Here is a 12,361-nt window from a genome sequence, read left to right on the forward strand (position 1 = left end):
AAAAAAGATGAAAAGCATCCAAATTTGTTATGAGTATTTGGTGTTGATTTTAGCAATAAATGAAAAGTAACACCAGGGTTGACAACATGGTGTCCTCCCAGCTACTGCTGAGCTACATGTGCTTCTCTGAACTCATTAAATACACACACACACACACTTCGGTCTTCCTCCTAGCAAAAGAAGAGGAAGTGATGTCAAGGGGAAATGATGTCACTGGGCTTGAATAGATGCATAGTTCAACCACTCCGACCTCCACCGCACTGACAGCACCCGCGGTCCTCTTTTAACTCAGCAGATCACCTCCAATCCTGCTTTACCTGTTGAGAGACTATGGCAAATCTAAAAAATGGGGTGGGGTGTAGATGGAAATCCCATACACCCATCACAGATATAAAACAAAAGGACTTATGTATTAATGCAGGGTTGCCAACCAGTAAAATAGAAGGTACTTATAGAAACAAAATATGTCATAGCTTCTTAGGTAGGTATAGCTTCTTAAAGTGATCCTTTTATGACAAAACACTTGTAAATAGTCTAGTACTCCATCTGATATGTTTGAGACAAAGCTGTCACACCTGCTTTGCTCTGTGGCACCCTTGAGCTTAGACTTTTAGTTCATGATATCCAATTCCCAATGTAATACCAACAATGAGTTTGAACTTTTTGGGGGGAATGGGTGGGTAGGACTAACAACACTGAAGGACTGTGACCCCTGCCCATAACAACAAAGCTAAGAATGAATAGCATATATAGAGGAATGCACTGCAAAACCAATGTGCTTCATCCTATACGCAAATCTGTAACAGAAGAATAACCCTGAGTGGCTCTTTCAGCACCGGTTTTGGTGAACAGCACCGCTGCAACTGCTTGAAGCCACCAGGTGGCACACGATTCAATCCCTGCTTTAAACTGCTGCATTCTTTAAGGAAAGACAGTGAGTCCTTTCAACCATACCCAGACAAATTACAGGAAAGCTAGCCCATTTCCTGCATAATAGCTGGCTGCTGTTGTGCTCCAGACTAATATTAAAAATAATTACATGCTTCATATATGAATAAACGATAGTGTAGGGCGTTGAGGTGTAACGGCTTTATTAGCAGGATTCTGGAACGGCTGTATTACTCACAGTCAGGCTAGGCAAGTTGCGTAAAATATGCTACAGCCTCATCTAAGGTGGCCTCTGCAATTCGCTCACAGATTAAACACCCACTATTAATTTGGGAACCTGGAATTGATGCCTGTAAATATAATCTCCTGTGCTGCACCTTGGTAAGCCACCATGCCACATTCTTTCCCCTAGCTCACAAAAGATTCTAATTGTGGCAGAAATGTTTTAAGATTCTAACATGTTCCACATTGTAAGGTGGGAATATATCTTGCCCTAATAAATTGTTTTATATGCTAACATATCATTTCTCTTTAATTTTTTTATTTGTTTTTTAATGCTGGAAAAACAAGGACAAATGTAGCCGGTTGAGAGTTTGCCAACATCAGGCTTACTGAAGTCTGTGCAAAACAGTGTTGGGTATCTTGTTAATTTGTGAATATCGCCGATTTCAACTGACCGGTTCACACAATCACGTGTGTTGGGTACTTGAGAAGCAGTTGCAAATCTGTGCAATATCAATGGTGGGGCTGGAGTGAATTTAGTTTAAGTGCGTAAGTGAAAATGCATATTCAGTAGTCTCTTTTCTTTTGCTGTTTTAATAGCGGTGGAGAAGCTGCAGGGCAATGCTTGCTTGGGTGACCCTGTCGGATGTCTGTACAAAAAAAAGTGTAAGATATTCCCCATAAAAGTTAGTACCTTTCTTATGAAATAGTAAGGTACTGTACTCAACATCTCATCACTCAGAGAATTACCACTCAGTTACTTGCAGCTGAATGTGTGAAGCTCCTTGACTGGGAATTATTGTGCTAGAGGCAGCATGGGGCGATATGACCCTGTCTGTCTGGCCACGAGGGCTATTTCACACATGGAAGTTGGGACTTGATACTGTGGGCTTCAGTTGATGAATATTCATATATGAACTAACTCTCGGTAATCTCTGGAAACAACAGAAAGGCTCAACTGGGAAAGAACGCAGCATGTAGAGTAGCTGCACAAGCACTTCACTCTGAATTCAGATGCTATTTGCATGCATCACAACGCAAACAGCTGGTGTACCCAATAAATTTGGGTAGCTTCACCCAGAAGCAAAAGAGGGAATTAATTTGTGGGATGGAGGGCACAATTTATATCTTGCAAGGTACTTTGCCCCGCTAAGTAAAGGGAGAGTTGTGCATTTAAACATAGATTTAAAAAGAAATAATGAAAGCAACAGTATAGATTACCTAGTTGGGATCCTGAAGTCTACATTTGTGCTTAACTTGTAAGCCACTTGTAAAGCTGTGGAGCCCACCACACGCTGGATGATGCCTCTGGAAGCAGCTTTATCAAGTTGGAACTGTGAAATCAGGTCATATCCTAAAGGAACAAATATGCACATTTAAAAAAATCTTCCATTGAGCAATCATGTAGCTTGAAAACCTAGCCTGAGTTTTCCCTTTGGTCTCTCTTTTGATATGCACTCCCCTGCTGTTTTAACTCATTTTTTAAAAAAACCTGTTTCAAATTAAATTAAAATGTTTGGTTTTTATCAGCTTGTTTTTAATAATGTGGTGAGAAATCTTGGACATAACGATTGACACAAGGAAGCAAGATAATAGACAGATAGCTACGTCTGAAAGGATGCAGTTTTCAAAAAGGAGGTCTGAAACAATTTATTTGAAATACATCATTAGTGTATACTTGCCTGGTAGATCATCTTGGCGAAACCTAGTTGGTGGGCAGAGGTCAGTCTTTGTGTTGGAATTGAATGTAAGTGGAAATCCTGCAAGAAACACCAGACACAGGCATCTATGTCCATTATTTAATTTATCAGTTTATCAGCCTAACCTTTCTATGATGGTCCCACTGCAGGTTACATTCCAAAACAACAATAAAAACCCATTACCTTACAAAACCCAAAACCAACCTTCATGCTGTTGAATAGCCTTGGACGTTGAGTCATATCCTTGGATGTTAACTCCATAGAAATTAATAGTATTTACTTCCAAGCTTATTTTATTTAGGGTTGGGGTGCAAAAGGTTCCAGAGGAAACATAATTAATGAAAAGTCACAGGAGGAAAAAAGGGCCAAACTGGAGCAATTGAAGCTAATGGTGAGACTATCTGAGACTGTCATCACATCCACAACGGTCAGATTATGGTAGATAATTGTGTTAGATTTCTTGGGAAATGTATAAAATAGAGAGCAGTAGAGGACACCCCTTCCCTTCCCTGCCATTTCTGAAGAGCCTCTGCCGTCTCTGACATGGGTTTGTAATATAAAGAGTTCTACAGTGCAGAGCTATTTGTGGTTTGGACAACCATGAAAAAGTTGTAGCTAGCTAGTTAGCTAAGTCAACACCTATATATAATTCAAAGAAAGCCAGTGCCAACTCTGCTCCAGCAAAACCAGCAGTTGGGAATCCAAGCTCTTGGCTTCCTTCCCTTCCTCTTTGATATTTCAGATGTTCCCACTCTTTCCTCTCCCATGTTTGATCACACAACAAGCCCTGTAAGGTGAGAGCAAGAGCTGGGAGGGAGTTCTGAAGAAGAACTTTTTTAAAAAGCCTCTTGCATGAACAAGTAGCCATTTCACTGTTTGAAACACCCCCTCTCTGTGAGCACACATCCCAGTCCATTCATGCGACACCCTAAACCCCTCCCTAAAGAACCAAAAAGGAAACTTAAACATTGGTTTAAGGTAGAAAGCTACCTTAAAGGGATTCTACCTATGCAATATTTCAAGCCAAGATGGAAAATGTCACTGGAGGCTGGAAGAAAGGCTTACACAGCTTGAAAAGAGACACCTTTCCAGAATACAGAGAGCGTCTGGTCTATTTCAAGAACTGACACTTAGATGTAGATTTCCATTTTCCAAGCCTAGAAAATGGAACATGCAAAATCTGTTGCATCTTTTCCCCAAGAGCTGAGCTTGCTATTCTTTTAGGGATTTCATTTTGCTAATTAGTATTTATTGTCCATATCCAACATGTCTTCTTAATAGACAGCTGGAGATATGTTGGTCCCAAGGAATGAAATTTACAAAGGGAAATGTTTGTTAGCCACTTACATCATAATAAAATTTGTTAATCTTTGAGGAGTCACAAGATTCTTTGTCATTATTAACAGGCTTAAGTGTGCCTGTTATACTGAGGTTGCATTTTTTATTGACTCTTCATTGTATGAGTGCTCCTGCTTTTGGGCTATACAGAACTCTTCCTCAAGTTGTTCTATACAACGCAATCCAATTCACATTCAGAAAACGTGGATCCAATAAAATTCACCACCATGCTAATTTATAAATGTGTAATTTTAAGAATATAATAACGTTCACTCTGTTTCCTTTACATTGCATTTTTTTAAATGCTAAATGTAAGAGATAGGTTTAAATGCCAGATATAAAAAGGCACTGTTTCCCAAAAATTCAAGCTGCCTTTCTTTCTCATTTACATACCCACATTTATCATGCACACATAAGAATCTAATCCCATTGCTCAATTTGTTACAGTGCAATCCTTTACATGTCTACTCAAAAGTAATCCCCACTGAGTTCAATGGTACTTGCTCTTGTATAAATAGGTATAGGATTGCAGGAGAAGGCTCTGAGTATGGTAGAACTGTTTTCACTGCCAACATCTTTACTACATGTAATAAAATAGACCCTTACTTGTCTGCTGTTGAGCAGTAGCGGATGCCAGAAACCCAAGAAAACAGCACAAATAACAGAAAAGTTGGTATTGCCTGTAAGGGAAGAAAAACAGCTTAAACATGAACATACACGGCCTAATAATGTCACCCACTTTCATCTCACAGTCGTGCATATAAAATGCATAAAAGCACGACTTAAATCTTTGCTAGCACAGATGGCAAGCAAAGCTCCAAAATTTCAGGTTTGTGTCTTTTCCCCCAACAGTACAACAAAACGTTGCCTTAGCATTTGTCTCAGATACCTGTTCTTACATATATAACTGTCAGAAGAAAAAAGGAAGACACAGAGGGCAGCAAAGCCTATTTTTAATGCAATTAATTGTTCTTTCCTCCTCTATCAGTGGCGCCCCTCAGTTAGATATGCAGTACATCACTTACCGGTTGTGCTGCATTTCCCCACCCGGTTTTTGTGCTTAGGCACCTAAGCAGCTGAATTTTCTGCCTATGGTCCCATCAAATTAAGGGTGAGAGGGTCCCAGATTCAGTGCTCTCTGTCCTCCTGCAAGGGCGTGTGTGTGTGCGAAGAAACATCAACGGTTGGAGCTGTTTTAATAATCTGGATGAGAAGCGGAGGTGGGCACTAAGCAGGGCTACGTGTTCCCGAGGGGACATGCGGGAGGAATTTAGCTGGGATATAAAAGGGGGGGAGCAGGAGCGAGGGGTGTGGATATAAGTAGGAATTCCTAAGTTAAACAATGCTGCCCAGTGAGTGAGTTACATGGCAGGAAAGGAAGGGAGGGGAGTAGCTGATGGGAAAGAAACATGAGGTTAGACCCTGGAGGTGACCCAGCAAAGATTATGTATACTTTGGCAATTCCACTAATCAGGGTAAGTTCAAATGCTGCCATGGGTGGGGGGAGGAACTTCTCATTTCTCACTGACTTCCTAATGAGGCAGTCTCTCAGCTCCCAGTCCTGCAGTAGAGGAATTTTGCTGAAACAGAAGCAAGCCATTTATGCAGGGTTCACTGCTTAAGTACGGATCTTGCCAAAGAATACAGATTACCTAGTTATATATTGCGACGCAGCAGGTTAATCAGTCTCTAACCAGTCACTTTAGTTTGGATATATTTTCAAGCACAGAAAACCACACAGGTAGATCTGTCTATGTGGATGGACAGAGGGCGAGAAACCCAGTGGATCATCAGCTCATGATAGTCTGGCACAGGGGCCGCAGGAGAGGGAGATTGCTTTAATTCCTAGAAGACTTTCAGTAAAAGCTACAAGAGATTATAAGTCAGCACAAACCGAAGAGCTTTAGAAAGGCCTCACTGTAAAAAGCTCCCGAAGTACACAAAGGAGAAGGGCTTCTCTGTTAACGTCCAGACAGAATACAATAAAATGTGGTTGGAGCAAACTATTTCCTGACTTACACGCTCGGTTTCAAAGGGAAAATATCAGGTACTGTAACTTAGAAAGACAGCATTGTGAAAAACATGGTGCAGATCAGCGAAGGCCAGTGGTCAAAGATAATAAGATCTATATTCCATTTCCAACAATACTTGGGGAGAACTCCATGGGCCACCACTGGCATAAATTGACTATTATTATTTAGAGTAGTGTGAGTGTCCGAGAAAAGGAAAATAGAGCTCTTGTCTAAGGCCAGAATCACATTTTTTTATAAGTCTGGCTTTGCCTCTCTGTGGTATATCTTGGGGCACATAATTGGAATTGTTTGAACTGAATTTCAGTTAACTGTACCGCTTTCTGCTACTTTGCATGTATGTGTCGATAAGGACAGCCATTATGAAAGACAGCAACTGTACTGAAGTCTCCCAACAGAAGTCAATGTAAAAATTATTACAGAGGAAGCCAGCAAGGTAAGTCAACACAAGGTGCATTCTCTGATCTTCCAGGCTTGTGATTTTCAGCTGTATCACACATAGCACAGCGTTCCCGCCCAAAATAGAACTTACTGTTGCTCTTGAAGCATCTAAGTACAAAGCTACTGAAGTGGAAACACAACAGGAACAGGTTTGCAGGTGTCAGTCAATATGAACTCAATTCTCAAGTCAAATTGAACAGGCATGTGATGGACATTAAAGTGACATCCTAATTGGATAACCAAATCATTATGGTTGACTCAATATAAATTGCATCTGCAAAAGATGTATGAGTAAATGTGTGTCAGACAGCCCAATCCTACTTCCTGGGAAACCAGTGAGCTATTCATAGTCACTATCAGGTCCACGATGTGTCATATACTTCATGTCTCCTCTTTCTAGTCTACTGAATTGCCCAACAGCTGCTTTGCAACCTCTTGTATTGGCTCTGTCATTCCCAAGTAACCATGTGCTCCTCAGGACTCTTTGGTTTCAATGGGAAAACTGCAAATATTTACTGCACAGACAAATTTTACCTCCTCTGAACAAGTGTTTTCTGGCTCTGGGGGCTTGCGTATTCTGACACTGCAGAAAAACAGATTTTCTGAAGTGTGCATTCTACCCTGCCATACAATGGAAAGTTGCCTAAGAGTATAGAAAACACCCCAAAAACCATGAGTGTGATTTTAAAAAAAGTAAAAAATTGTCAGTTGGATGAAAGTTAAGGTGCCCTAGAGTTTTAACCACAGATGATGAGCAGGGAAGCCACAGCTGGCTATGGCTGTTGTGCAGGTGTTTCTAGTGGAGAAGGAGATTGTGATGGCTCTGAAGACATGAATATCTTTTTATGGTGCAGAAAGCTGGATGAGAGGTAGCAGGGTCTCAAAGATGCCTTCTCTGTTCCCTAAGTCCCTATCGGTCCAATCCAATAAATCCCTTGCAGGAGTGAAAGATTTGATGCACATACAGTGCTCCCCCATCCACAAGGACTTTCCTGTTGATTTTAGTGCAGCGGACAGCTCACTGATGGGGGCCAATGCCAGTTTCACCTCACAGCAGATCAGAAAGTATATTATCTGTGCTATTATAGGTGCCAGTAACTGGCAGCTTGCAGACTGAATATAGCTTCCTCAAGGCTGCCATCTGGCTTTCCAGTTGCTCCCCCCACCCCCACCCCCGTCCTCTCCTGCAGATTTCCTGGAACAGCTCAGAGGAAGGAAGAAATGGTGCAAAAGGAAGAGGGGAAATTCTCTCCCTGCTTCATTCTGGAAGTGTTACGGCTGAACCATTGCTGTCCAAATCACACACATTCGCTTTGCTGTTGTTCTGTTTCATTATGGTCTCTGCAGGTTTTGCAAGTTTACAAAACAATCTGCAGAATCTGTTTGGCTGGAATGACTAGAGATGATAAAAGGGTAGAAGAAAATAATGGCCCGTACTGTGGGCAGCAATGGACCTGTCAAACATCCCCAGTCTTGTTTGGTATCCCTTTGAAAGAAAGAGAAGGGACAGGTGGGAAGGAACACGGTATGTGGAATGGCAGGTGGAAGAGAAAATGCAATCACCAGTTCCTGTTATTATTTCTAAGCAGATGTTGAAGATGCAAAGGGGGGGGGGGAATCAGAACATAAAGCTATAGTAATGTAAGAATATAATGTTCAGTTAAGAGCTGAAAATGTTTTCTGTGGCTATCTAATCCCATTGAAAGTAATGCTGGCTTTGATGTGATTTCGCTCTTGCTTCTGCTTCCTTATATTCCCATGCAAGCTGTCTCCTCCTTCATTTCTCTGCCTTCCCCTCTGCCATTGCCTACATTCCTGTATTTCACATGTGGCTGTGTGAAAGAAAACATAAGCAAGATGTTGAGATCTCCCTCTATTTCCCAACATACGGCATTCCTTTTGATGTCACTACATGCTGTGAAGTAATTAAGTTTTGAGTAACACAGATATTAACTGGGAGCTGGATACATTTCCTTCTCTGATTGATGCATACATTGCTTGAATAAATGCTTTGTTGTTTTGTTTTGTTTTGGCTTGCTATGCCCTTCCCAGCCCCACCTGCAACATATATTTAAACCCGAGAGTTTACTCAGCTATATAAACTTATAATGCATTCCAAATAAATTTGTAGGTCGCCATACAAAAAAATCTGGATCTAAGTGTTACAACTTACCCTGCCTTACACCTTCAGGGTTGGGGTGTGTGTACGTATATACACACACACAAACAGTAAAATCTTTTTAAAAAAACATTATTTCAAATGTATCACTGAAATCACCCTTAGCCACAATCACTAGATTACTGCCAAACAAAAATGGCATTTGAGCACCTTGAAAAGGTGTTCAAACTAAAGTTATGGTGCATGTAGGAAGAAGAAGAAGAAGAAGAAGAAGAAGAAGGAGAAGAAGAAGAAGAAGAAGAAGAAGAAGAAGAAGAGGAGGAGGAGGAGGAGTTGTTGTTGTTGTTGTTGTTTGGATTTGATATCCCGCCTTTCACTCCCTTTAAGGAGTCTCAAAGCGGCTAACATTCTCCTTTCCCTTCCTCCCCCACAACAAACACTCTGTGATGTGAGTGAGGCTGAGAGACTTCAAAGAAGTGTGACTGGCCCAAGGTCACCCAGCAGCTGCATGTGGAGGAGCGAAGACGCGAACCCGGTTCCCCAGATTACGAGAATACCGCTCTTAACCACTACACCACACTGGCTATCACACTGGAAGAAGACAGTTGAGTCTCCAGCTGTTTTTGGACTACAATTCCCATCATCCCTGATTACTGGTATTGCTAGACAGGGATGATGGGAGTTGTAGTCCAAAATTAGCTGGAAAACAAAGTTTAGGAAACACTGACCTAGAACATAGATGCATGCTTGAACCAGCTTGAAATGCACTCCAATTTGGAATTGGGCTGCTTTAAAAAAAAAAAAAGGAGGAGGAGGAGAGAGTGTCTACTGGATAATTTAAAATGATTATTTTTGGCTAACCCCTATTCCAAATTGGGTTTCTGTCATATTCCTGCTGCTGATGTCACCAGCAGGCACATGGCCCAGGTAGAGGTCTCCATGCCACCAACCCCACCTTTTCCTCAGGCTGCCCCCTTTCCCCACAAGTAACTCAGCTGGAAACGCTAAAAGGGAAGGGTTGACACAGACCTTTAATATCTGGATGCTGCTAGAGCACGTGGAACATAACCTAGGCAAGCCAGGAAGCATAACAAATATATTTATCTATGACATTTTAATCCCGTCATTCCAAGGAGCTGAGGGCAGGGAATGTTGTTCCACCCCACTACATCCTTACAACAAGCCTGTGATGTAGGTTAGACTTGTGACCTTCACAGCTGAATGTGGATTGGAAATTGGGCTTCTCTGCTACTAGTCCAACATTCTAACCTCTATACCACACCTTATGTGCACCAACTGTGCATTGGGTACCAACTGAAGTCTCTAAGCAGTTGTCAAGGGCCGTCTCAGGTATTATCACTTTACTGCATTCTGATCTTAGGGTTAAGAAGGCATAAAAGACCGTCTGAATTAAGGTCCTAAATCATCTGGTAAGAAAGCAGCAGCTAAATACTGAAGTAAGTGTGCAAAGTTCAGTACAGCAGCTCAGTGTTTAAATTACAATGAAAGAAGAAACAAGAGGAAAAGAAGTGCCCCCCCACACCCTGTGATGCAAAATAAATAACATACAGTATCCAAATCTGCTATTGTATTCAACACGAATAGTTTAATGTACTGTATATAATATCCCTGATACAGTTTACTGGAATATAGCTCAATCATATACTGTAGTGTTGTCCAGCTCTTCCCTTGTAAAGATCAGCACACAAATATGGAAATGCAAGACTGTATCCCCACACGGCAACAGATTCATTCTTTCATCTACATCACCTCTATTGAGTGCACAAGCTATTATTGCTCTTTGTGGAAGTATTCTGCATGCTAGGACCCTGGACAGGAATGGGCTACTCCATAGCCTATATTGAACTGGGAAGCCCCTTCTGCCCAACATTGAAGAAAATGGTCAGGCATATGTGTTTGAAACAAAATACACCCATAGTTGAGATCCATTCTCACATACATTATTCTGTGTACTGCTTACACTGAAGCGAGTGCCATTGTGCCCCCTAAATTAAGCAATCTCATTAAATCAAGCCGAGTTAAATGTTGTAGCCAACAGTTCTGAATGATCACATCCTTCTAGTCATGTACTCAATCTGTTTTTGAAAAAGAAAATATAAAAATGCCCCATTTTACCTTTTAAAAAATGTAACTAATGATCAACCTCACTGTCATTTCAAACTATTTTTGTGTTCATAGTGGGGCGCACTGTGTATGTTCGCATTATTTATTTATATCAAATAAAAAAATAAAACTCTTTTTTCCAATTTTAAAATTCTCATAAAAGTGGAGTTTAGTAAAACAAAATGTAAACAATAAATAAATCCTAATGAGGGATAAACAAAAAATGAATGGCACGAGCTGCAATTCTGGCACCTTCAGTCAGTAGGGCATAAGATTCTTAATCTCAGGGTTGTGGGTTTGAGCCCCAAGTTGGGCATAAGATTCCTGCACTTCAGGGGGTTGGACTAGAAGACCCTCGTGGTCCCTTCCAACTCCATGAAAGCCTGTCTGAAATAAGCATGCTGAATTGACCCATTCACTTTGATGTAGCATGTCTCTGGACCATCGCTAATAAAAGAAGCAGCTCTGTTGGCTGCTGAAGACATATTGATATGCAGCAGACGCGGCACCCAAAAGCAACATCTCATTACCAGAATCAATGGCAAGGAGCATGGAGGAAGTTGCTCTCTCAGGTTGCATAGTGATGTAAAGGTAAGAGGTGAGCCGCATCTAGCTCTAGCAGTCTTATATGCTCTTGCTGCATTCAGCTCCAGCAGAAGTTTCCAAGTTGTCCTCAGTCCTACATATTTCACATTACAGAAGTCTAGTTACAAAAGTAAAGAGGCCAACAGTCATGGCCAAGTTATTGTTGTTGTAAGAAGGAGCACAGCTGGTGTTGAGCCAAAGCTTGCCAAACATGCTTTGGGATACAGAATCGGCCGGAAAATCCAGGAGACCCAGAACCAGGAGCGCCCACAAACTGCAGTCCTGCTATTTCAGGAGGAGGAATGTGAACCATCCAGAACTGGCATTTCTGCTTTTGCGTGTTGTTCTAGGACCACCCACCGTGAGGAACTCTGTCTTGCCTTAATTATGTCAGGTTATTCACTCCCATTACCATACTTAGGTAATCATTCAAATACAAAACTGCCAAGTCTGTTTCAGGAGAGATGAAGGAGAGATGGCAAGAAGAAAACAGAGATGAAAGGTCTGATGACAACCCACTCCAAAACTCTGGACAACATCTCCCGGCTGTTTTATACAGATACTTAAAAATAAATAAATGCCATGTATGTTGAAAAGCTTGAAGGACAGAATAGACCTGTGTGGCACTCCAGAATAGAGATGACTAGTCTATAATTTCAGCCTTTGATAGTTCTCACTGGATGTTCCCTTAAACTTTGTATAATCTCATTGGCCAATTGTCAGAAATAGAAATGTATGCCAGGAATCGTTTTAGCAATGCAGTGAAAGATGGCAGAAGTGCATCTCACAGCCCAAAGATCACATACTGTTGATACTGTAGAAAATAAAATGGTAGAGAAAGTTGTCATTCAAAAATCATGCATTTGTCATGTTTTAAGAATAATAAAAGGTTTGAATTAAGAAACTTCCATTAA

General features: G+C 41.2%; 1 protein-coding gene across 2 annotated transcripts in view; it reads right to left on the reverse strand.

The window, feature by feature from the left end:
- Window positions 1–12,361, reverse strand: part of COL9A1 (collagen type IX alpha 1 chain) — a 93,126-nt gene that overhangs the window by 56,040 nt on the left and 24,725 nt on the right. The window contains exons 1-4 of one of the 2 annotated variants that reach the window (XM_053381241.1): window positions 5,174–5,303; window positions 4,755–4,828; window positions 2,793–2,870; window positions 2,332–2,464 (exon numbers count right to left, since the gene is read on the reverse strand). In XM_053381241.1, coding sequence (XP_053237216.1) covers window positions 2,332–2,464; window positions 2,793–2,870; window positions 4,755–4,828; window positions 5,174–5,187 — 299 coding nt within the window. In that variant the 5' untranslated portion in view covers window positions 5,188–5,303. Of the gene's footprint in view, window positions 1–2,331; window positions 2,465–2,792; window positions 2,871–4,754; window positions 4,829–5,173; window positions 5,304–12,361 lie in introns of those variants that run through there. The other variant, XM_053381240.1, reaches the window with a different exon arrangement.

The sequence above is a fragment of the Podarcis raffonei genome, chromosome 3 (assembly GCF_027172205.1).
Source record: "Podarcis raffonei isolate rPodRaf1 chromosome 3, rPodRaf1.pri, whole genome shotgun sequence".
Taxonomy (NCBI): Eukaryota; Metazoa; Chordata; class Lepidosauria; order Squamata; family Lacertidae; genus Podarcis; species Podarcis raffonei.